This window comes from Apium graveolens, chromosome 7, assembly GCF_009905375.1.
Source record: "Apium graveolens cultivar Ventura chromosome 7, ASM990537v1, whole genome shotgun sequence".
Lineage (NCBI taxonomy): Eukaryota > Viridiplantae > Streptophyta > Magnoliopsida > Apiales > Apiaceae > Apium > Apium graveolens.
The window spans coordinates 54,994,378-55,018,554 of NC_133653.1; the positions used below are offsets into that span (position 1 = coordinate 54,994,378).

A 24,177-nucleotide genomic window follows, 5' to 3' on the forward strand; every position below is an offset into this window, starting at 1 on the left:
AATTTATTTAAAGTATCATTTAATCATTTTATTTATGTTTTAATTCGAGAAAGTATAAAAGCCCATTGAATTCTTATTTTCACTTTACGCTTTCTTGCAATTTTTACTCTCTTTCTCTCCCAAAACTCTCAATCTTTTCTCTGCAACCTATACTCACAACAATGGCACCAGTAATCAAGATTATGTCTCAGTCTGGCTTTGTTTATGAAAAGAACAATTTTGTAGCCTTGGTGGAAAAGAATAAAGCCCACTCAGATTATCACAAGATGATGGACTTCATCAAGAACTGCAAACTAAGCTATGCAATGCTGGAAGCCCCAACTATCTATTATGAGGTAATTGAGGAGATTTGGACAACTACATAGTTCAACTCCACAGATATGACCATTGCTTTCTCTCTCAAAGGTAAGGATTACTGTATTAACTGTGATGATATACAGTCTTGCTTTAAGCTACCTGAGAATAATGCCATGACACCACACACTGATAATGATGTATCTGCTATGTTAGATTCCATAGGCTATTCTTTTGATTCTGCTAGTTTAGGGAGCATTAGAAGAAAGGGCCTTAGGAAAGAATGGAGTTTTCTTGAAGATGCCTTTATCAAGGTTTTCTCTGGGAAGATTAGCAATTTTGATGCCATAACTTCATCTCTTGTTAATATGCTCCATATGCTAGTTTCTGATAGGTACTTTAATTTTAGCAACTATGTCATACTAGAATTAGGTTCCAGGTTAGGTAACAAAGCTAATAGACCTCATAACATCTACTATGCTAGATTCTTTATGTTATTGGCTAACCATGTTGCTGAAGGTTTGGTCATAACTAATGAGAGCAATAAACTCAAATGTTGGGCACAAGAGAAAAAGGTCCTTGCAGACCTTTTGAGAATTAACCTCAACAGCCAGGTGCCATTGGTATATTTACCAATAATGAATGCACCTCGGGTAAGTGAGGTAAATACTTCTGTAACTCCTACATCTTCCACCCCCATTGTTTCTTTGCCTTATAGTGTGGCAATGGAATCTGTGTCTTTGTCCCAACAGATTCCTACCAAAGCCACCAAAACTAAAATTCCAAAACACAAGTCAAAGAAAACCACCTCTGTTGTCGTCTCACAAAAGACAACAGTTGTAACAACTACCATAAACCCTGAAGGGAGTGAACAGGGTGTGAGTGGTGAGGGGAGGGGTGAACATCAAGAAACCTTCCAGGATAAGGTGGGAGAGGTGAGTGGTACCCTAGCCATCCAAGCCACAGTTTCTCAAAAGACTGTGGTGGTTCAAAAGGAGTCAAACACATCCCTAGTTGCATCCTCCCAAAAAGATGCAGCTATTGAAAATAGTCCCCAACCAGGGACACAGAACAAAAGAGGGAGGGACACTGAAGCCACACATTCACCTATCAAAGCTTTTTCAAGAAGAAAGAAGGCTAAAACCCTAGTTTCCACACAGGGGGCACACACTGCACAGATACATCCATCTGTATCTTTGCCTTCTCAAATTCAGCTTAATGTGGCTCCAGCAAATTTGGAGTCACAGCCCCATTCTCTCATAATAGACACACATCAATCACCAAATTCTCCATCACCATCTCTGGATGTGGATATGATATTCACATCAATTCCTGATTATCCCTCTTTAAAACTCAGGGAGGAGCCCCACTCAAATCCTGGTGATCATCATCTGTTAGATGATTTGTTGGATCATCATCCAATTCTTTCAGACTTAGTTGAAGAATCTGTGTCACCTCACTTAAAATCAATTCACACAGATTCAACAATTATGTCACTTTCAAAATCTACATCTTTTCCTTCTTCAACGGATATCTCTCATCCGTTGACAAGTGGTTGTTCTTCGACGGATAAGCTTAACAACAGTTATCCGTTGATATCATCAGTTTCCACTTCAACGGATACTCCCTATCCGTTGATGGTCTCTACACATATAATTGAATCAATTCCAAGTGTAGAAGACATGGTTACTGTACAATCACTTCTAAGATTGATGGAAGGGAGTGATAATTTGAGTGAGAGGCTGGGCTGCTCCCAGGCAAAAGGAGAGGTTGAGAGTCAAAATATGCATGCTATTTCTTCCAGCATGGCAAAAGTAAGTGAGGGGAGTGCCACCTTAGTAGGTGAGGGTGAGGGTGTGAGGGTGTGTGTGAGCCAGGGGGAGCCCCTGATGCAAGAATATAGAGAAAATGAGAGAAAAACAGGTACATAAGCTATAAGGGTGGATCCAGCCATTGCGAGTGAGTCAATGATTGTGGATGATGCTGAAAAGGGAAGACAATTTCAGCAACATTACAAAGCTGAAATTGATAACATTTCCTTGGATGCTGACACTTTTACTCATCCTGTTTCAGCCTATCAACTGTTGGCTACTCAGGGCAATATGGAGGCAGAGCAGACTTTGAACATAGTGCACACTTCAGAATCTCTTCAAAGAGATAAAGCTGTTGTTAATAGAATCTCTTCAAAGAGATAAAGCTTCAAAGAGATAAAGCTGTTGTTAATAGGCAGAGCAGCCATCTGAAGAATTTGAAGTAAGTTCTAATGATGATGACTCTAATTCTTTGGATGGGAGCATGAACTTAGGGGGAGATGCAGGCCCAAGTTATGTTCCAGATTTACCTGAATGGGCATGGACAAAGAAATCTACACCAGGACAGTTTGGTGTAGCTTTGGTCAAGCAAGTAATGGCTATTCAAAAGGCTCTTCAGGAGACTACAGATGTTGGTACAAAGGCTATTCTTCAAGCTCATCTAGACTCTCTGCATCTCTTGCAGTTGCAGCATATCAGACAGAATTTGAGTGTGGATGAACTCAAAAAGGATATTGCTGATCTGAAATCTTACAATTCCGAGAAGTTGGATTCAGTCATGCCTTATGGTACAATGCAAGATTTGTTGATGAGATTGAGGAGAGAATCCGATGCTGACAAGAGGCTGACCAAGTTGGAAATAAGAGTTCAAGTCATTGAAGACTCTGTGGTCACCATTCTTCAAAATCAACAATCTCAGACAAATCTACTATTGCAGCTGGCAAAAGCACAAGGCTTGACCCCTATCCTTGATGATAACAAAAAGGGGGAGAATAAAAGGGAAAGGGAAGGAGAGCCATCAACAACAGTTCAAATATCTAAAGTGCTAATTCCTGCCATCACCACTTCTCCAACTCTTCAAATTAAAGGAAAGCTTGATGGAATTGATCTAATCCAGATAGCAGCAGCTGAGATGAAAGTCAAAGAGCAAAGGATAAAAATTGATGAAAAGATGCAACAAATTTTTGGTTCTACAACTTCAAAATCACAATCTGTGAAGCATAGCACAAAGGTGGAGCCAATCATTATGGAGCTCAAGCCAGTAAGGAGGAATAAGGTTGGAGAGACTTCTTCCAAGTATCTGAAACCTATGGTTCTCAAGCCCAACAACAGATCCAATAAGGACTCTACAAAGAACCCTTTAAGCCTTGCTCAGTTGAAAGAAGTGGACTTTTCTCTTCCAAAGCCTGATGAAGACAAGGTTTTGGGTGGTAATATCATGAAGCACAAGGAGACCAAGGATGTGGCTGAAAGGATGAACATGGCTATTATCTTTAGAGAGGGAAAGAGTATCTGTGTGATACAAGGACATCCCAAATTCTCAATAGCCAAGAGGGAAGAAGCCAGAAGGTTAAATGAAGAAGCTAAAAAGCTAAAGGCTGACAAAAGAGCACAAGCAAAGCTTGAAAAACAGCTAAAGTCAAGTCAAGCTGAAGAAAAGAAAGAAATTGAAGACAAGGGTGAAGATGTAGGTATGGGGGACATGCTTACTGATGATGTGGAAGAAAGAAGTAAAGAAAGAAAGGAATGGCAGAAAGGAAACAGAAAGAAGGCCAATGCAAAAAGGAAGATGGTAGATGAAACTGAAGAAACCGAATCAAAATCCAAACCACTACCTTCTATTCTTGAACCCACTGTGCCTGACCCCTTCATAAACATCCATGGTGAAACAATCACTCCTAAGGAGGAACCAATTGATTGTGATACCATCAAATTGCCCACCTTCTTAACCACTTCTCCACCATCAAAGAAACAGAAAAGGAAAATCAAATCAACACCTCCTCTAACCTCAATCAAATTCACTCAGAAGCCTAAGCCCAAGCCACAAGCCTCAAATGATGATTATGTTCACATTTGTGACATAAAAGAATTTTCAGACATTGAACTCTATCTGGATGAGCTGGAGGAAGTAAGGGGAATAGATGCCTACAGACAGCTTCCAGAAAGACTAGTGTTCAAATATAAAGGAAGTGGGGAAAGGACTTGGCCTCTTTACAGAATTCTGAATGAAGGCTATTCTACCTTGGTTAGAGTCTACTCAACCATAAAAAGGGATTCTGGCTTTACCAAGACTGCCAAAACTGAGATTCTCAACAAGATTGCCAGCATAAGGAAAACTTGGTGGGAGCCCAATGCCTTACCTAGAACATTACTCATACCAGAGAGAGGAATTACAGTTAATAAATCACCTCATTGGTTGATGGAGTTCAGAGACAATAAAGGAGTCAGAAGATTTTTCAGACTTGAAGATCAACTCAAGATTGCCAGTAATGAAACTCTCAAGGATATGCAATCTAAGTTGGACATCAATGAAGAAGATGAAGTTGAGTTCTACAGACAACTCCAACTCCAAATAGAGGAGAATGACAGGAGGCTAGGGAAGAAAACAAGGGATCAAAGGAAAAGAAATTAATCTGCTCAGGCTAAAGGAGCACCCTTGGAAACAATGTAATTCTTCAATTCTATCTTAGTATACACACTTTTGTAGCACTTTTGAATTTCTACTTTATTTCAGTTCATATGTTTGTTAAGTGTTTTGTTATCATCAAGTTAAACCCAAATTTATGCCTACAGTTCTAGTAGACATAAATAGGGGGAGATTGTTAGGAATATGTGTATTAGTTTGATGATAAGTTAAACAAAATACTTAAGTAGAAATCTAGTATTTGTAGCCTCAACGGATAAGACCATTCTGGCTATCCATTGAAGGAGTAGCTTTACTTAGAAATAAGTTTAGTATTGTAGCATATTTCATTCTATGTATTTAATTTGTAATTCTTAGATGTTGTGGGAAATTATCAGTCATGTTGACTACTAGTGGATATGCAAATAGGAGGGCTAATTATAAATATTTCATGCCTTGTAATTTTGTATAAGTGAAGTAGTATCAACTGATATTAAAGGCCTTCAACGGATGAGAAACAAAGCTTCAACGGATGTCTCTAAAGCTTCAACGGATAACATCCATCAACGGATGAGTGCTTCAACGGATAAAGCTTCAACTGCTAATACATCAACGGATAAAACTTCAATGGATAAAAGTCATCAACGGATGAAAGCTTCAACGGATGCTTAGTTCAATAACAGTTGATAGTGACAATTCATAAGCTGACAGAGGCACATGGGTTGACAGAGACAAACTGGAATGTGGCAGCCTCTAGGAGGAATCAAGAAAATGCAGCATTTCCATTCTGGTGCAAACAAGGAAGTATTCAAAGATTCACAGCTAAACCTAAATTGCATTGGATAGAGAAATGAAGAAGAAACATGTAAAGAATCTTTTAATTGTATTTTACAGTTTTGTCTTCACTTGTAAACTTGGTGATATATAAACCAAGTAGCAGTTAGTAATTAGATGTGAATTTTTCCAGAGCTGTTTAGAAAAATCCAGAGAGAAAATCATCTAGTTTGTACTAGGACGCAACTGTGATTTAATTCTTTGAATCACAGATTTTCTGAAATAACACATCTCTGGTGGAACAACAAATCCACCAGAAAAGTTTTTAAGTTTGTTGTGTTCTTTACATTTGTGTTTGAATATATATCTGTCTGCATTAGCTCAAAGCAATTCACACACACTTGTTCATCAAAACATATGGCCTAGAAACTGCTCAAAACTTGAAAAGGTTTTGAGATTTACATTCAACCCCCCTTCTGTAAATCTCATTGTTAGTTCACAGGGAATAACAGCTACAAGATCAAGACAAAGTCCATGAGGAACGCTTGAATGTCATGGATATTAAAATGGATGAGGCAATCAATGAGATCAAGGTTCAACTCTTAAGAATCGAGGTCGGAATTCATAATAGGGGCATGGTGACTAGATAGGCGCCAATGATCAAGATCCTGAAGCCCAGGTCGTTCGAAGGGAAGAGGGGTTCTAAGAAAGTTGAGAACTTATTGTGGGATATAGAGCAATACTTTGAGGGCATGGAAGTCTTGGTTGAGAAAATAAAGGTACGTATTGCAACTTGTTATCTTTCGGATATTGCTACTTGTTTGTGGCGTAGGAAGCGGGCCGATATAGAGATAGGGTTATGCATCATTGACACTTTTAAGGACTTCAAGAATGAGCTTAACCGCCAATTTATCCGAAGAATGTGGTGTACGAAGCCCGAAAAAAGCGAAGGGAGCTTCTTCATAGAGGCACCATTTGTGAATATGTGAGCGAATTCACGACTCTCATGCTACAAATCCCGAGCATGACGAGTGAAGACTTAGAATCTACTTAGCGGATGGACTCTAACCTTGGGCTAAGCAAGAGCTACAACGTCGTGATGTTAAGAATGTGGATGAAGCTATTGTTATAGTCGAGTGTTTGACGGAGTTTTAAAAAGGAGAATCGTCCAAGCCCAAATCAAATGATAGGCCTACTAACTTTGGAAAAGGTGGGGGAGACAAAGGCCCCAGATATTACAAAGATAAATGAGATGGATATAAATCGTTTGTAAAAAAGAAAGCTTATGTAGAGAAGAAAACCTTCGTGCCAAAAGGGGATGCTTCATTTGCAAAGGTCTTCATACCATGAAGGATTTCCCGAAGCTTGGCTCTCTCTCGACCATGATGGAGCAATAAAAGAAAATTATCGATCAAGAGTCTGATGCGGGGCATATTGGATCGATTCATTTACTTATGCCATAGAGGCCAAACTAATGCCAAAACTACAAGAAAGTAAGGGGCTCATGTATGTGGAGAGGCTAGTAAATGGGAACAAGACCCAAGCCATAGTGGATACGCGAGTGACTCATAATTTCATCATTTTGGAGGAGGCCAAGAGAATTGGCTTGAAGATCTCTAGTGGAAGTGGGTGGCTCAAACCATTAATGCTAAGGCCAAGTCTTTGGAGAGAGTAGCACTTGGCGTTGAGTTACGAACTTGGAACTTGGAAAGGGAAGGTGCACTTCTCGGTGTCCCTAATGGATGACTACAAGGTCGTGTTGGGCATGGACTTCCTAAGGTACATGAATGTTATCTAGATGACTTATTATAAATTGATGTGCATTATGAAGGAAGGGGCTCCTTGCATGGTCCCGAAAATAGAGCATGCCAATGAGGTGAAGATATTGTCGGCTATGCAACTGTTAAAGGAGTTCGAGAAGGGGGAAGAGACCTACTTGACGGTAGTCACGAAGAGAGATGAACTCGAAGAAGATGAAGCCGACATCCCTAACATAATCAAGGAAGTCCTAGAGGAAAATCGAGATGTCATGCCACCAGAGCTACCTAAGAGACTTCAACCTAAGAAGGAGGTGGATCATAAGATCGATCTTGAGTCGGGAGAAAAACCATCAGCCATGACACCATAAAGGACGGTGCCCCCGGAGTTGGGGGAACTTCGGTAGCAACTCACGGCACTCTTGGATGCGGGGCAAATTAGACCATCCAAAGCACCTTATGGAGCACCGATCTTATTTCAAAAGAAGGTAGATGTGTCGCTAAGGACTTGTATTGATTACAGGGCTCTTAACAAGGTAACTATTTATTATTAAGTATCATATTCCTTTGATCACCGACTAATTTGATCGGTTTGGAAAGGAAAAGTACTTCATGAGGGTGGATCTAAATTCAGAATACTGCCAAGTAAGAATCGCCGAGGAGACGATCTGAAGACCACATATGTGACTCATTATGGCGCCTATGAGTGGCTTGTGATGCCGTTTGGGATAACTAATGCCACTAACCACATTTTGCACTCTCATGAATGAGATTTTCCATCCTCGCCTTGATATGTTTGTGGTGATATATCTTGATGACAGCGTGGTTTATAACGATACGCTAGAGGATCATGCTAATCCTTGAGGTTGGTGTTCAAACTTTTGATGGAAAATAAACTCTACACCAAAAAGAAGAAGTGAATTTTCGAAGAATGAGGTAGAGTTCTTGAGTCATGTTATCAAGGATGGATCCCGAAGGATGGATGGGAAGAAGATAAAAACTATTAAGGAGTTGGAGTCGCCATCTAAGGTCCCTGAGGTACAGTCTTTCCTTGGTCTAGTTAATTACTATATATGTTTTATCCATTACACCATATATTGGATATAACAACCGGTCAGTCAAAAAACCATTGCAATAGAGTGATATTTTCAGTAAATTTTACAGAATTTAGGATGTACTGCAATGATTTTCAAATTCATTACAGTTGAGTGTGAACAATGAAAAAATTGAAGAAATTGCAACGGTTTTAAAAAAACAATTGTTATATATTCCAAAAATTTTGGCTCACTCTTGGCGGGCTCCTATAATTATGATCGGGACTTCAAAATTTTGAGCGGAACAAAATAAAAACTGGAAAAGAAAAAGAAACTAAAAATATAAAAATACAAAAATACAAACACAAGTACAAACACACACCATGAATATAGACCTAGAAACAAGAAACACAAATACATGATTGGAGATTAAAATTTGAAGCTCGAAAGATTGAGATTGAAGATCACAGCTGCGATGAGTAGAGTTTGAAGATTAATAAAGCTCAGAGACGACGAGTAAAGTTTGAAAATTAAAGCTCAAATACGACAAATACAAAGTATAAAATCGAATTGATTTTCTGACACTTCCACCTGGATTTGTAACCTAGTTTCAATCACTTTCTCCCTTATTTTATAGATTGGCACTACCATGTTAAGCCTTCATTCATGCGGTATATCACTAGTCCGAAGCATAGTGTCGAATAACCTTGTTAGTCATTGTTCTCCCTCTTCACCTAAACACAACCATACCTCTATATGTATTTGATCATGCCCCGTACCTTTACATCTACTCATCTTCTGTAATGCTCCCTTAACTTCGGCTCTGCTTACTGAAGATTGTACACCAAAGTCAAGATGAGACTCACGAACTTCTCCTAACTAGCTCACATTGATTTTCACCTCATTAAATAACTTCCTAAAATAGTTATGTCATCTGCTTTTAATATCATTATACTTCACTAGCACATGTCCATTAGCATCCTACAATTATTTATATAGGTTAATAAATCCTATAAATAAATAAAAGTAAATCCCAACTAAAATAATTAAAATAAATAATAATTAAAAAACAGCGTGATCATGCAGTGTTTTAGCGTGATCATACATTATTTTAGCATTATCATGCATAATCTCGCAGTATTTTAGCATAATCTCTAATGCTCACGTAAAAAATGGTGTTTTGGCACGATCATGATGATCATGCCATTCGGCACCGTGATCATGCCATCATGCATCTCGAGTAACGTGATCATCCAATACTTAGTTTGATCATGTATTTTCTCATCTCACGTTATATTACATGCTCGTTGTACACTAAAATCATGTTGTATCATGAATAATGTGATATATTATAATAATATTTATATTTGTATAATTTGAATACTGATAAGAATGTTTTGTGTTAAATTTATTTATAAATTTAGAATTAACCAAATATAGATGAGTGTGCGTATACCAACCAAATATTAAAATATATTATTCTTATATATAATGTGAAGCTACCATGCTCAGTTATGTGCATGTTTGGCACTTCGTTTTTAAATTCTTGACTTGCCTGCTTGGAAATAAAATTAATCAATCATATATTACTAATTTCGATCCATTGGGAAATTGAGAAATCTTAACATTGCCTTTTCATTCTTCATTATATGACTTGCCTTGATTTTCAAGTCATATTTTTATATTTGTACTACCTTAAGTCGGCGTACATTATATTTTTTAATATTACTTTATATAATTTTTTAAAACATTTAATTGATGAATTTTTAATATATAAAATTTGTTTATTAAAATTATTTAAATGATGATTACTTATGATTTTAATTTTGTTTTGGCCCATTTCAATGATATAAATTTTTAATCCACGTGAATAGTATATATAATTTTATTTTAGTTCGAGACCATTATGCAAACCAAACTAATAATATGTAGTTTTGTATTTTCGCTCGGATTAATAGTATAACTTTATTTTACCCGGAATAAATAGTATATTATATAATTTTATCTTGAAGTAGTTATTCTTATTTTTAATTTTTTCTTTTTTATTTTATATTCATGTACCAAAAATATTAATTCATGTCATTTATAATTTATATTTTAATTTTATTTCGAAAAAATATAATTTATAAGTTATGATTTATCAAACACATTATTATTTTATAAATAATTTATATTTAAAAGTATTCAAACAGCTAAATAAATTATCATTTACAATATCCATTTACTTTTATGACAATTTGCGACTTTAAATTAAAATTTATATTATTTAAAAAAATTCCAAACGAGCTTATATTCAGATGGCTACTTTGTCATTAATCAGCTAATGAATCGATTTGGATTAACATTTAACGACAACGTTGTTAGTTGTTCGTTATTGGATTATGTATGTACGTACACATAATGGAATTGATTCTAATTAGGTAATATAAATTTTAATATATCAATATTACTTTATTTTATAATGATATTGCTTTATTAACTAAATAATTTTCAATATTTTATCTATTATGATGTAAAATAGATAGTTATGATATAATAAATATAGATAATAGATGTTAATTTTATTTTTATAGTTTTGGTAGTTTCTTTTTTCTAATTTGAGATAGAGTCAAATCAAACCAAACATATCAGTACATCACGTTTAGTGCAGAGTAGGGTGCGGTAATGACAAGATGTACGCGACTTTTTCCTCATTCCGAAGAATGAAGAGGTTATTTCCCGAAAAATCATCTACTTGTATATGCGTGTAAAAATATGTAAAAAGTATAAAGAACAATAAAACATATACGTAACAATCAATACCAACTTCAAACAAATAAAAATCTGATAACTTAAATTGAAAAGATTCGAAACAAAACTTAGCCCATGGTATTATGTTAGATATTGAATACAACACATAGGGGGGTGAATGTGTTTTGGATATTTTTATGTCTTTTTACAAATATCTGGAATGGTGAACAAAGCTAGCTAATTTGTAGAGATATTGTGTTTAACAGAATAAACAAAACATGCACAATAAACACGGTATTTTCAAAACTCACTTAACTTTGTGTTGAAATTTAGTATGTCTTACTACAATCCTGGGTTCTTTATAAGTAAAGAACTCAGCTTATTTCTTGAGAGAGTTTCCAGAAAATCTAGATTTATTTATTACAACTAAAATAAAGGACCAGTGTTTACTTTATATATTAGTAAATAAAGGTTTACACAACATGCAATAAGATGTACTAAACCCTAATTTAAGTTATCTCTAAAGCTTTCCATTAATGGCTTAGTGAATCTTTGAAAATCATGTAGGTCTGTGACTTTCCTTTGTCAGTTATTCTTGGCCTTTGATCTTGCACTCTTCAAGCTGCTTTTGTAGACTTTTCAATCGAAGTGATTAGATCGTTTGTTGTTTGATAATCTTGAATATTTAACTTATCTGCATTTTGTACTTGAGGTTCATATCGAGATCTCCAGTTTGTTGTATAGAGAGCTGACATCTCGATAAGTATAATGGCTTATCGAGATCTCCGAGTTCTATATAAGTATTTTGACTTGTCGAGGTCTCTGAGTTCTCTATAAGTGAATTTGTCTTGTCGAGATCTCTGAGTTCTCTATAAGTGACTTAGACTTGTCGAGATCTCTGAGTTCTCTATAAGTGAACTTGGCTTGTCGAGATCTCCAAATCTCTACATGTAGAAATGACTTGTCGATATCTCTGAGATCTCTATATGCATTTTGACTTGTCGATATCTCTGAGATCTCTAATAAAAAATTGACTTGTCGATATCTCCAATCGTCATATCTTCATTTGCCTTGTCGATATCTTTTAGTTCTATATATGAAGAAATGACTTGTCGATATCTCCAATCTTCATATCTTCATTTGAGTTGTCAATATATCTGGGACTTCTCTATGAGCCATTTTGGACTTCCCGATAAGTCATTTTGGAGTTCTCGAATGACTTCTCTATATGACTTGATCTGTGACTTGTAGATATCTTGATCTAGAACATTTTTCCGATTTTATTCAACTCCAAGTTTCTTCACCTTTTCTGTGAGGCATGATCTTGTTGATCTTCTTCCAGAGTTTATTCTTAGGCTTGAGACTGTTTACAGAAAAATACTCCAGTATGATCTTTAACATTTTTACAGACTCAAATAATACAATACAAAATACATATTTAGACTATCATACAACTAAATATTAGGATTGTCAATATGACTTAGTCTTGTTATAGTACATGCATGTCTTGCACAACAATCTCCCCAATTTATGAGAAGATTGCTTATCACAAATTCATGCCTGGTAACAAGACTAACCCCAAGTTTCAGTGAGACAATAAAATGTACAAAGATTGATATTTTTGATATTTTCAAGATTTATACAATGAGCAATTACATTGGTTCAATACAACAAAAACTAGGTGATATCCTCATATACAGGTTCCTTCCGGAGGAGATCTTTGAGATTTATAAGTATATTGAGTTCTTCAATAATTTGAGTCCCTCTCAAGGCTTCTACCAGTTTGAGCCAATCATCCAGTTTGTATCAATTGAGTTAATTAACTCTAAATCTTGAGTAACTTCCAATCTTGATATTCAGAAACTGTCCATCCTTTTAAATTCTACTCATTCCCTTTGCCTTGAGCTCATTTGACCTTTGTTCAAATCTTGCAATTTGTTCTACACACTTTCTATCTTTTTCTTCCTTTTCAGCCCTTGCTTTTGCATTTCTTTCATCCCTTTCTCTTACCCATACACACAACATAGCCTTCCAAACCCTTGTAATTGTGTCATTATCATTCATCAAGCTAATCACTCTTTTGAATTATGTGGTTGAAAGTGTATCCATTAAGTTACTTCCAATTAGAGTGAATGTATCGTCCTGATAATATATTCAGACTTCTGTATAAGATACAACTCAGACTTTGACTATTTCTTTAGCTAATTATTGAAAGTAGTCATCATTTGTAATGCACCAGTTTAATGATAGAAAATCAGTCTGATCAAAGCAATTTTAGATAGCCCTTTCTTCAACTTGTAGCTTCTTTGGTTTTCTCCCAACAGTCTTGTAATGAGTTTTGATTGATGGCTTAAATGAAGGTAGGTTTGATATTTTCTTCAGAGTGGTTTGTCTAGAGGTGATTGGTATTTTGAGTAGGGTGTTTGCGGTTTGTTTATACAAAAGCTTAGGCTTAGAGGTCAAAGGTAGTTGAAAGTTTGAGCTTGTAGGTTTAGAGATTTGAGTTTGCTGGATTTGGATTGGTAGGACATTTTTCTTCGAGCCTTCACCATCTTCCATCTTCTTCCTTCTTCTTTCATCTCCTCTTTTCTTGTCATCCCTCTTCTTCACTTCTGTCTTGATGTCAGTTGCCTTTGAAGGTTCACTTGGATTTGAACCAGAAGGTTTTTGATCATCTTTCTTCTGCTCATCAGCATCCAAGTCACAATTAGTATTGATTTGAGTTTTGGACAAATTGGTTTTAGCATTTTTCAGATATCTCCCCAGCAACTTGATCATGTCTTTATCTTCAACAGTCTTGTACTACTTTATCTTTAAGTCTGTCTCCAAAGTCATAACCAACTTCTTATTTGCCATTACACGTTGCTTAGGAATTTGAAAATGTTTGCAATGTTTGGTGGTTGGACAGATGTATACCACTCCCTTGCTTGGTTGTAAATATGCTTCTGGAAAAGCAGTTACTTGAGCCTTCTTCAATTCATTGAGCAAGAGAGTGTCTTCATGAATCACTCTGTTGACTTTGTTGATCATAATATCCAATTCAGATGCCCTTCTTGTTATAAGATAATTAAGGGACACATGTATACACCTATCCACACCAGAGTCATTTATATTGACAACAATCCTTTTCTACTGAAAGTTGTCCCTTGTCACCGAGATCACCCTTATGAAATTTATTGTCTTGTCCAAGGCCTTTTTATATGTGAAGAAGTTGTTGTTTAGAGAATCCCTGAGAGCCTTTAGCAGTTCATCAAATTTTCTGCTTAGACTAGGTCCTTCAGCTGCTTTTAGTAGCCTCTCCATTCCAACATCAACTTGCTGTTCAGTTTCCTTGGATTTGCCTTTTTGAGCTTGGACATATGATCTTAATAACCTAGCCTCTATCTCCTCCTTAGTCTTGTTAGCAGGCAAGATGTGAGGGGTAGGGATTTCTGGCCTAACAGCTTCTGGAAGTGCAGACAATGGAATATTTAGAGCACCCATGATAGATCCCAAAGAGACCGAGTTTTGCATTTGAAGATGCTTATGGGAGTCTACCAATGTTTGGATGTCAGCTTGTCGACTTTGTACCATAGTTGTGAGTTGAGAGACTTGAGCTGCCAAAGACTCATTTGAGGATTGTAGAGTATAGACCTGAGTTTAAAGAGCTTGTATTTGCCGATTTGGTTGATGTTGAAATTGGTTGTTGAGATGCTGAAGAGAGAGAAGAGCCAATGTAGCTTGTACGACTTCCATAATGCCTTCCATCAAAAGAGCAGATGGTGCAAATCTAGCCTAATGCAATTGATCCAGTTTGACCCTGGTGTCATTATTACTATTGATTTGTTGCTGGATAACTTCATGTAAGGCTATAAATGATTCCCTCAGATTCTTGATGCTCTTGTCCACAGATGACAAATCAAACTTGGCCACTTGATTTGTAAATCTAGAGAATTTTTGCTTAATGTCCAATCAAGAAGGAATGATATCATCTAGCTTGTCCTTGACCAGTTTTCTTATTTTGTCTTGATGATAAATCAAAGACAATTTTAGAGCTTTACCAATGAGGTGAAAAGCTTTAATTTGAGATTTATAGACATATGTAACTGCATCATAAACTTCTCGTGGACCGAGTGTTTTAGCGTTGCTCCCAAGGATGGTGATGTACTCTTCTCTAAATATGGCCAAAATCTCATCCATCTCAAGATTGAAGTCTTTATCCAACCACGAATCACAATTACCATCATGTTCATCTTCATTTATAATCTTCATTTATTGTTCTTGAACATATGTCTGATAGGAAAGTATGATAGCCTGATAATCTTGGTTAGACATATCTGATGTAAGAAACTGTTGAGAAATTTGGGCAAGTCCAGACAGCTGATCAACCAATAGATCATTCATTGTTGTTGGTTGAGTATCTGCTTCCCGCAGCTACTGAGATAGCAAATGAGGTTGTGGTTGAGCAGGGTTAGAGGTGGATGGTTGGTCAGTTGGATTTGAGGTGGAAGGCAGAGAATCAATAGAACCACATGTGACAGATGCCACAGTTTGACTCATGGGTTGAACTGTGGTTATGACGGTTTGTTGTCCTCCCCTTGTGGTGGGAACCTCTATTAGAATTGGAGGGGAGTTGACCAGGTTACTGTCATGTACCTTGGCCTCAAACCCTTGTACTTCTTTCAAAGTACTGTCACTTGAATGTGATATACTTGCCTCCCACATAGCAGAATCATTGACAATTGAGCTCCTACCTTCAATTGTGAGTGCAATTTCAACTAGGGTTTTGAGGGGAGTTGTTCCTTCAAGAGGAATCTCCAATTGAATTGGAGAGGATTTAGATAGATCTCCCTCAAGAGTACCACCCTCAAATCTTACAACCTGTGAAGGTTGATTTGCACATGAAGGTGCATTTGAAACCACTATAGGGTCTTCAGTAAAAACTGATAAAACTCGTGGCTGTGTTGGTGTCATCAAGGTCTACCCCAGAGTGTAGCCTCTCACCAACTAAATTTGGGTCTTGGGTGGTGAGCACAGTCTCTTGAACCATGTCACATGATGTTGGAAACACTTGAGAATCAGATTTAAGTGTTTGATTGAATGAAGAAGAAATTTTAGAGAATAGATTTTGAATTTTAGAGTTGAGTGTTGGCAGCTCCCCCTGAATAGATGAGGGAGCTTTAAAAGACATGTTCTCTGTGTATGTGTCATATTTATTCCTTATTTCATACACTTGAACGTGTTCAAGTGTTTGTGCAAACTCTTTACAGGGTACACTATGGAAAGTGCTCTTTTCAACAGAGACACCCTGTTGAGAGGATGCCCCTAGAGTCTGTTTTATGCCCTGTTTTGCAACTACATCCTTTTGAGAGGATGCAGAGGTAGCTTGAGTGGTCAACTCAGTTTGTTTTGCCTTCTTTGGTTTCTTGACCAAGGTTGACTCTGGTTCTGTTTAATCCTCACCACTCTCATTTATCACAGTCAAAGGTGTCTGCTTTCTCTTCTTTTTACTCACTTCACCATATTAAGAAGATGAAGTGGTTGGTTTCCTAGCTTCTGCTGGTAAAGAAAGAGGGGTCTCGGTTTGGGAAGACCCTTGTTGGTATTCCTATATTTTTGCTTCCACAGGTACATGAGCCATAACTATACTAATTTTTACTATAGACCTCATGTTAGGCATTGGATAAGGGTAAGTCCTGAATCTCTTCAACATAAATGAAGTGATTATAAGACTTGCAGGTACCTTGTTCTTTGTAATGAGTGTGTCAAATAGAACTTTGGACACTTGTTTACAGTTGCATATTTTAGTTCTATCTATGCCATTAAGCATATGAATGTCATACACTTTATGATTTAAAACATACATTATAAATCTAAGAAGAAATATTTCCTTACCTCTTGAAGTCAAAGGCATTGTGAGCCTGGTGCTGAGTTCCTCCATTATTAGGTGTCCAACATTGATGTATCTATTGTGAGCCATAGAGAACACGAGCTTTTGAACAACACTTGAAATGTTATCACACCCTGTCTTCCTACAGGTGAATGCCCTTATAATTGAATCAAAGAGAAAAGGCCATTCCCTTATCAGGTACTTCTTGTTCAGGATAGCCAAACTGATTTTTTCACTGTAGTTTATGAATTTCATGAACTCAGCTAGCTCATGTCGTGTTGGAACCTCCACCAAATTATACGTAGGGATTGTTGAGTGATATTTATGACACTTTATAACGCTCCGTAAAGCTTTGAATTGATGTTTTGTACTCGAGTTGTTAGTGTTTTAAACATGTTTTTGTAGTGTTTTTGCATTTCAGGCATTTATCCGTAATACAGGAGAATTGGCATTGTTTGGATGCTAATATGGTGTTACGATGGTGTCTAGAATAAAAGCTCGTGAAAAGACCAGCTCAAATCAGCAATAAAAAGAAATAATTCAGAATTTTCTCCAGAGAGACGGCGCGCCCGCGCTGAAGCAGCGCGCGACCGCGCCAGAAGGCAGAATGTTAGCGCGCCCGCGGTAAAGCAGCGCGCTGCCACGCCATGTCGGGAATTAAAATCCTGTTTCTCATGAAATTTTGTTCCGTTGGACTTCTACTATGCATGAGCTGCTATATATACATAACTTATGTTCGTTTTTCAAAAGAGACGTACTAGAGCTTAAGGAGAAGGCGTAAAAAGACCGTAGAGCACAATTCAACCAAGGCGAAGAAGATCTAGTTTATACTTGTGATTCTTTATTTTAAGTTGTAACTTTGGATGCTAGTTTTCTTATTTGTGAACCTTTACTCTTGTTTCGTACTTTCTTTTATTAAATATAAATACTACGTTTATTATACCATATTTTCATCGGAACCCACGTTGATGATGAGTCCGATTATGGGCTAATCGTTATCGTGGGGTTCTAACGGATTTATTTATGGATTTCTTTAGTTAATTTATTTCGATGTTTTAGTGTGTGTTGATTGTATGATAACCTAGTATTGATTGTGCTTATTCGTCTTATGAGCATCGCGAACTTATAAGATAGTGTGTTAATCTTTAATGAAGCGAAAGTGAATTTAAGGGTTTAGAACTTGTCATGCTAACGTAGGTTCATGTATGTGATATGCATGATTCGTAGGTAATTTTAACCATCTTACTTGCCCTATGTAATCACGATAGATAACTTGTGTGTTAAACCGTTATGTTGTCAAATTCTATAGACATATATGGTCTCAATATAATTGGTGTCTATTCAGCTTCTATCTCTTTTGTGGATGTCTGGTAGTATGATATTCGTACAACGAAAGTTGGCGTTTATCAGTTTCGTGTTATCTGATTAGTATCATCACCATTACATGCTAAGGTTAAGAACGAAAAAAATATTGAATGAAGTTTTTAATGAAGTTAGAATCCCATATTTGTGTCATATATTATTCAATTCTCTTTAATCTCCTAGTTTATGTTCTTTAGTATAATCTCTTAGTTAATCTTAGTATAAACAATCTCAAATTGTTATTCGTCTTAGCATCGGATAATAAACATACTAGAGAACTCTGTTGATAAGACGTTGATAAGTCTAAGATTTATACTTGTAGAGAACTCTGTGAGTTAACACTAATAGAGATCTCTACAATGACTTATCGATAAGTCATAATAAAGCTTGTCGAGAAGTCCTTCGAGAAGTCAGAAAAATGACTTATCGAGAACTCACTCGAGAAGTCTCAAAATGACTTATCGAAAAGTCAATTAGACTTATCGAGAACTCAATTGTCTATATACTTCTGTTCTTTTTTATTATGCCTTGTGCTAATTTTACATATTGAGAATGTAAATCAACATTTAGACAATTATCTCAATATTGAAAAATTCCAAGCTAAGTTTTTAATTTTGAAAAATAAATATACAGAGATTTCTGAAATATTTATAACTCATATTCCATTTAATTTTCAATTAAATCAAATTAATTTTGATTTATTAGAAATCAATCTGTTGCAAAATATTAGCTAAGTTCTTGCTTTAGGATGAAGAATTTAGCATACCAATTTCACCTACAAGTCTAGTGAAAGTTGTTTTATGCAAAGGTTTAGGAAAAATGTCAGCTAACTGTTTTTCTGTTGGAACAAAAATGAATTCAATGGTACCATTTGCAGCATGTTCTCTAATAAAATGGTATCTTATATTAATGTGCTTTGTTCTAGAATGATTAACTGGATTAGCCATAATAGATATAGCACTAATATTGTCGCACATAATTAGAATTTTGTGTAACACTAGGCCATAATCCATTAACTGATTTTTAATCCAAAGCACTTGAGCACATCAACTTCCAACAGCTATGTATTCAGCCTCAATTGTGGAAGTTGACACATATTGTTGTTTTTTGCTATATCAGATTACAAGTCTTTGTCCAATAAACTGAAAGCCTCCACTATAAGTATTTTGACTTGTCGAGGTCTCTGAGTTCCCTATAAATAAATTTGGCTTGTCGAGGTACATGAGTTCTCTATAAGTGACTTTGACTTGTGGAGATCTCTGAGTTCTCTATAAGTGAACTTGGCTTGTCGAGGTCTCCAAGTCTCTACATGTAGAAATAACTTGTCGATATCTCTGAGATCTCTATATGCATTTTAACTTGTCGATATATCTAAGATCTCTAATGAGAAATTGACTTATGGATATCTTCAATCTTCATATCTTCATTTGCCTTGTCGATATCTCTTAGTTCTCTATATGCAGAAATGACTTGCCGATATCTCCAATCTTCATATCTTCATTTGACTTGTCGATATCTCTAGGACTTCTCTATGTACAAAACTCACATGTAATTCGATAATACAATCATAAGAGTGATGAGATTAAAATTGAACAAAATAATTTGAGATACATATACATCTATATCCGGATCCGAATCCGGAAGGTCGAAACCTTATCTGAATTCGAAAATATCCGAAAATACTATATCCTTATCCGGATACGGATAATATCCGGATCCGAATTCAATTTTCAAAAAATAATTATTTAATGAAATTTATCATTTTGGGGAAAAAAATAAAAAATGGATTAAAAAATTCTCTCTAAACTGCAAGCACCTACAAGCCATAACATCTCCTCCCCCAAAAAAACATGCATAAACTCAGAATTTGATTACAAGGGACATAATGCAACTCACGAAAGATCATACACATTTTGTACAAATTCAAAAATTACAGAAGTACAACATTTGATCAATCATATAGTTTACATTCATTCATATATCAAGCGAAGATTTCAACTGTTGATTTTGCCCATCTATCAGACTTAACTGCTTCTTGACTCTAGAAATATAAGCTTGTACCTATTACACAAGCAAGACAATGTTAGCAGATTTACTTTCCGTTTTTCAAAAACTACAAACAGAAGCGCTGAGACAGGGTGGGGGAAAGAAAATGGATGTCTAATTAAAAAACATACTCGGAAAGCTTGAGTAAAAAAACTATAATAGAAAACATTAAATTACCAACAATCATAGATAACCCAGGCTGAATACCTGAGATGATCTCTAATCTACAAAACCAGGATAAAGAAATTAATGGAAGCTATAACATAAATCAAAGGCCAAAAACAGATATGTCCAGGAGGAAATAATACATATAAAAATTTAGATATTTGAAAATTATTGTGGAATGTAGATAGCTCGTGATAAACGCTCTGTCACTCATATGCCATATCACTTCCAATTTCCCAGAATATATAAAATAGTCAAAAAATAACTTTGTTTTGTTATCGTAAGAAGAAAGTTACGTATAAGAACTGAATAATACTACTAGAGTTTTGAACCTTAAAAACAAAAGTTTTTAGTTCAAAAGTTTCAGAAGCGGAATTGGAATCAGAATCGGGGTTAGATCGAACCTTTTTTGATGGTCTGAACTTTGAAGGTCTGGAAGAGAGGCGACGTAACATAAGCGGCGTGGGAGAGTTGAAAAGATAAGGGTTTGCACTTTACACTTCCAGGATATAGATTATAGAGATGTGGTATAAAATATAAATAAGATACCCTTACTTTTGGTAGTATAAAGACGTGTATAAAAAAATATTATATTTTAATATTTTTTAAAAAATAATATATCATTAAAATTTCAAGAATATATAATAAATTTTATTTATTTATTTATTTCTGGATCCAGATATTTTCGGACACGGATGTGCCTATATCCGTATCCGAAATATTCGGATTCAGATACAGATAATATCCGTTTTATTTTGGATACAAATAATATCCACTTTCTCAGACACAAATGCGAATTATTCGAACGGATATCGGATTTTCCGAATTTTTTTGACAGTCCTACCAGAGAGAGCGAGAGACCACGACCTCTTTTCTTCCCGTTGGTGCAATGCAATTTAGACAAAAAAAATGTTTGCCGAAGTCACTTAACGTGGCCCAAATAGTGTTAAGTGGCCAGTGTTGTAAGACCATCTTTAAGAGGCAAGATCAACTGCATTGAAAAGCGTTTTAATGCCCACATTCCACCTTAGGAAGAGAAATCGGGGCTTGGACAAAAGATACTTGACCACTATTATTGGACACTTATAAACAGTTATTTGGGTACATAGTCACTTCGATGGTCATTGACTAGCTACTAGATACAGTTTTCAAGACACCATTTCATGCTTCTTTTGCTTTTATATATTAATCAAGAAATTGTAAACAAATTAAGTTTAATAGATATATGATTTTAATGAGACCCAAAATGTGAAAATATAATGTTAAAAATAAAAAGATAGACATCACTGTTGGAAGAAATTGCCCAAATTTTGTTGTGGACAACTTCTCCTTACGTGAATTCCTTGTGGGCTCAAAAACCCGAAAAGAATGCCCAGAGCGCTGAAGATACTCTATTGCCTCTCCCTAACCCACTTGAATGTAGAGTTACCTTTTTGCCGACTAATCACCAAGTCTCCTTCTAAAAAAATAAGCACTTCTACTAATGCACTAACCCATTTTTACTTTGGGATGGTCCCGTTAAACTTTGTTTTATTTTTTCTTTCACAATACTTATTATAATATAATAATATAAATACATTAATATAATATATTTATATTTAATTTAAATAAACAAAATATTATAATAATATTACTAGTAAAATAATAATTAATAATTAGTTTAATTGAATAATAATAAAATTTATAATAATGCAAGACATGGAGTTGCAATAATAATGAATATGAGATCCGAGAAATAATTAAGTTTAAATTTATGTTAGATTTTATCAGCATAAATAAGCATATAAGATTTTTTCGGGATAAAATCTTTTAAATTTGTTGGCACGACTTTTTACAAGATAATTTGATATTAATATTCAAATAAATATATTACATATATTTGAGTGTAAAATATTTAAGACCAACACAATTTTAAATGAGTTTGACAGTTAAAACTCGTAAAAGCGGTATTTCAAAATTCCCGATTTTTGTGCGTTTAGCCGTTGCCTTTGTTTCGTCGACAAATATAATTTAGTATGAAATATATCATTAGCTTAATATTTTCATCCTAAACATATGTCAAGTAAATTTTGTCAAAAAAAATGTTTTAGGACTAGTTGTCTGGTTTGACCAGTATTGACTTAATTCCGGAAAAATGCCACAAATTAAGCATTAAGGGTGATTACTCTCTGATTTAGTAAACCTCCTATAATTCTAATTTAATTTCACCTTTAATTGTTTTAGACAAAATAATTAAAAAAGACCGTATCCCACACACATCACAAATTTATATGTCAATTATCCAAATAACTAAATAACTCATAAGTAATAATTTAACTGATATAAATGCCCATTTACAAAAGTAGCAAAAGTTTGGAATTAAAAAAAAGATTCTACATTTAGCTTATTGATAAAAATACATTTTTATATGAATGAATTGATAATACATAATTAAGTACACTTATTCACTCAATGAGTTGAATATGCATAAATATAAATAAAGTAATATTATATGTTGAATAACATAATGGTTTCATACTCGAAAGAAATTTTGAAAATTGCTGCTGCATGCCTGCAAGTTGTAAACGAATTTCGAAATTTTCTAAGTATTCCCAAGCCAGCTCATCGATCCGCCCCTGCCTTGTTTATAAAACGCACAGCCGTCGATAATACGCCCCCTCACAATCAAATCAACGGCCAGAATGATCTTTAAACCCTCAGAGCCCCATCCACGTCATCGATCCGCGCCTAGAACGCATCATTACCATCCCCTGAAACCCCAAAACCAACAGCCACGATTGACCCAACTCCCGCCACAACCCTGCCAACCTCCCTTATAAAAAACCCCCCAAATCATCCTCTGTTTTCACATCCACAAACCAAAATACAGAACAAATCAATACACACACATATCTCTACACAAGAAAGCTTCATTTCAATGGCACGAACCAAACAAACCGCCCGCAAATCAACCGGAGGAAAGGCACCACGAAAGCAGCTAGCAACAAAAGCAGCACGCAAGTCAGCACCTGCCACCGGAGGAGTGAAGAAGCCACACAGATTCAGGCCTGGAACCGTGGCTCTCCGAGAGATCCGCAAGTACCAGAAATCAACAGAGCTTCTCATCAGGAAGCTTCCATTCCAGCGCCTGGTTCGTGAAATAGCGCAGGATTTCAAGACAGACCTGCGTTTTCAGAGCTCAGCTGTTGCGGCGCTCCAGGAGGCAGCAGAGGCTTATCTGGTTGGATTGTTCGAGGACACCAATCTCTGTGCGATTCACGCCAAGAGAGTCACTATTATGCCCAAGGACATTCAGCTCGCCAGGCGTATCCGTGGAGAGCGCGCTTAATTTTATTATGAATTAGTAGGATTTGAAATGTTAGGTTTTGTGATTCCAGTTTAGCTTTTGGTGATGTTGTCCAGTAAGCTCTTGTATTGTAGTCCTGCTAAGATAATCAGTACCTGTAATCTGATGGTGTTAATCTATAAAATGCTATAATTAATTATATTTTGCTCAATTTTCTATGCATCTGCTGGAAACTTGTGTTAAAAACTCTAAATCACTATATATGAAAGTCATCCCCAATTTGGTTGCAGGGTCATCATATATATAAATTAATGATTGTGAATAATGATGTTGTAAAAACATGTTGATTTGAATTATTTTTAAAAATTAAATGGAATTGATAGTATTGGAGATTTGGAGTATCTAATTTAAGAAAATATAAAATAC

At 35.6% G+C, this 24,177-nt stretch overlaps 1 protein-coding gene across 1 annotated transcript; it reads left to right on the forward strand.

Annotated features, from left to right (window-relative positions):
- The first annotated feature begins 23,297 nt into the window (after positions 1 to 23,297).
- LOC141673043 (histone H3.2) lies at positions 23,298 to 23,952 on the forward strand. Its single transcript, XM_074479774.1, has one exon. It carries the CDS (start codon positions 23,383 to 23,385, stop codon positions 23,791 to 23,793), a length of 411 nt encoding a protein of 136 aa, XP_074335875.1. The 5' UTR covers positions 23,298 to 23,382; the 3' UTR covers positions 23,794 to 23,952.
- The last annotated feature ends 225 nt before the right edge of the window (positions 23,953 to 24,177 follow it).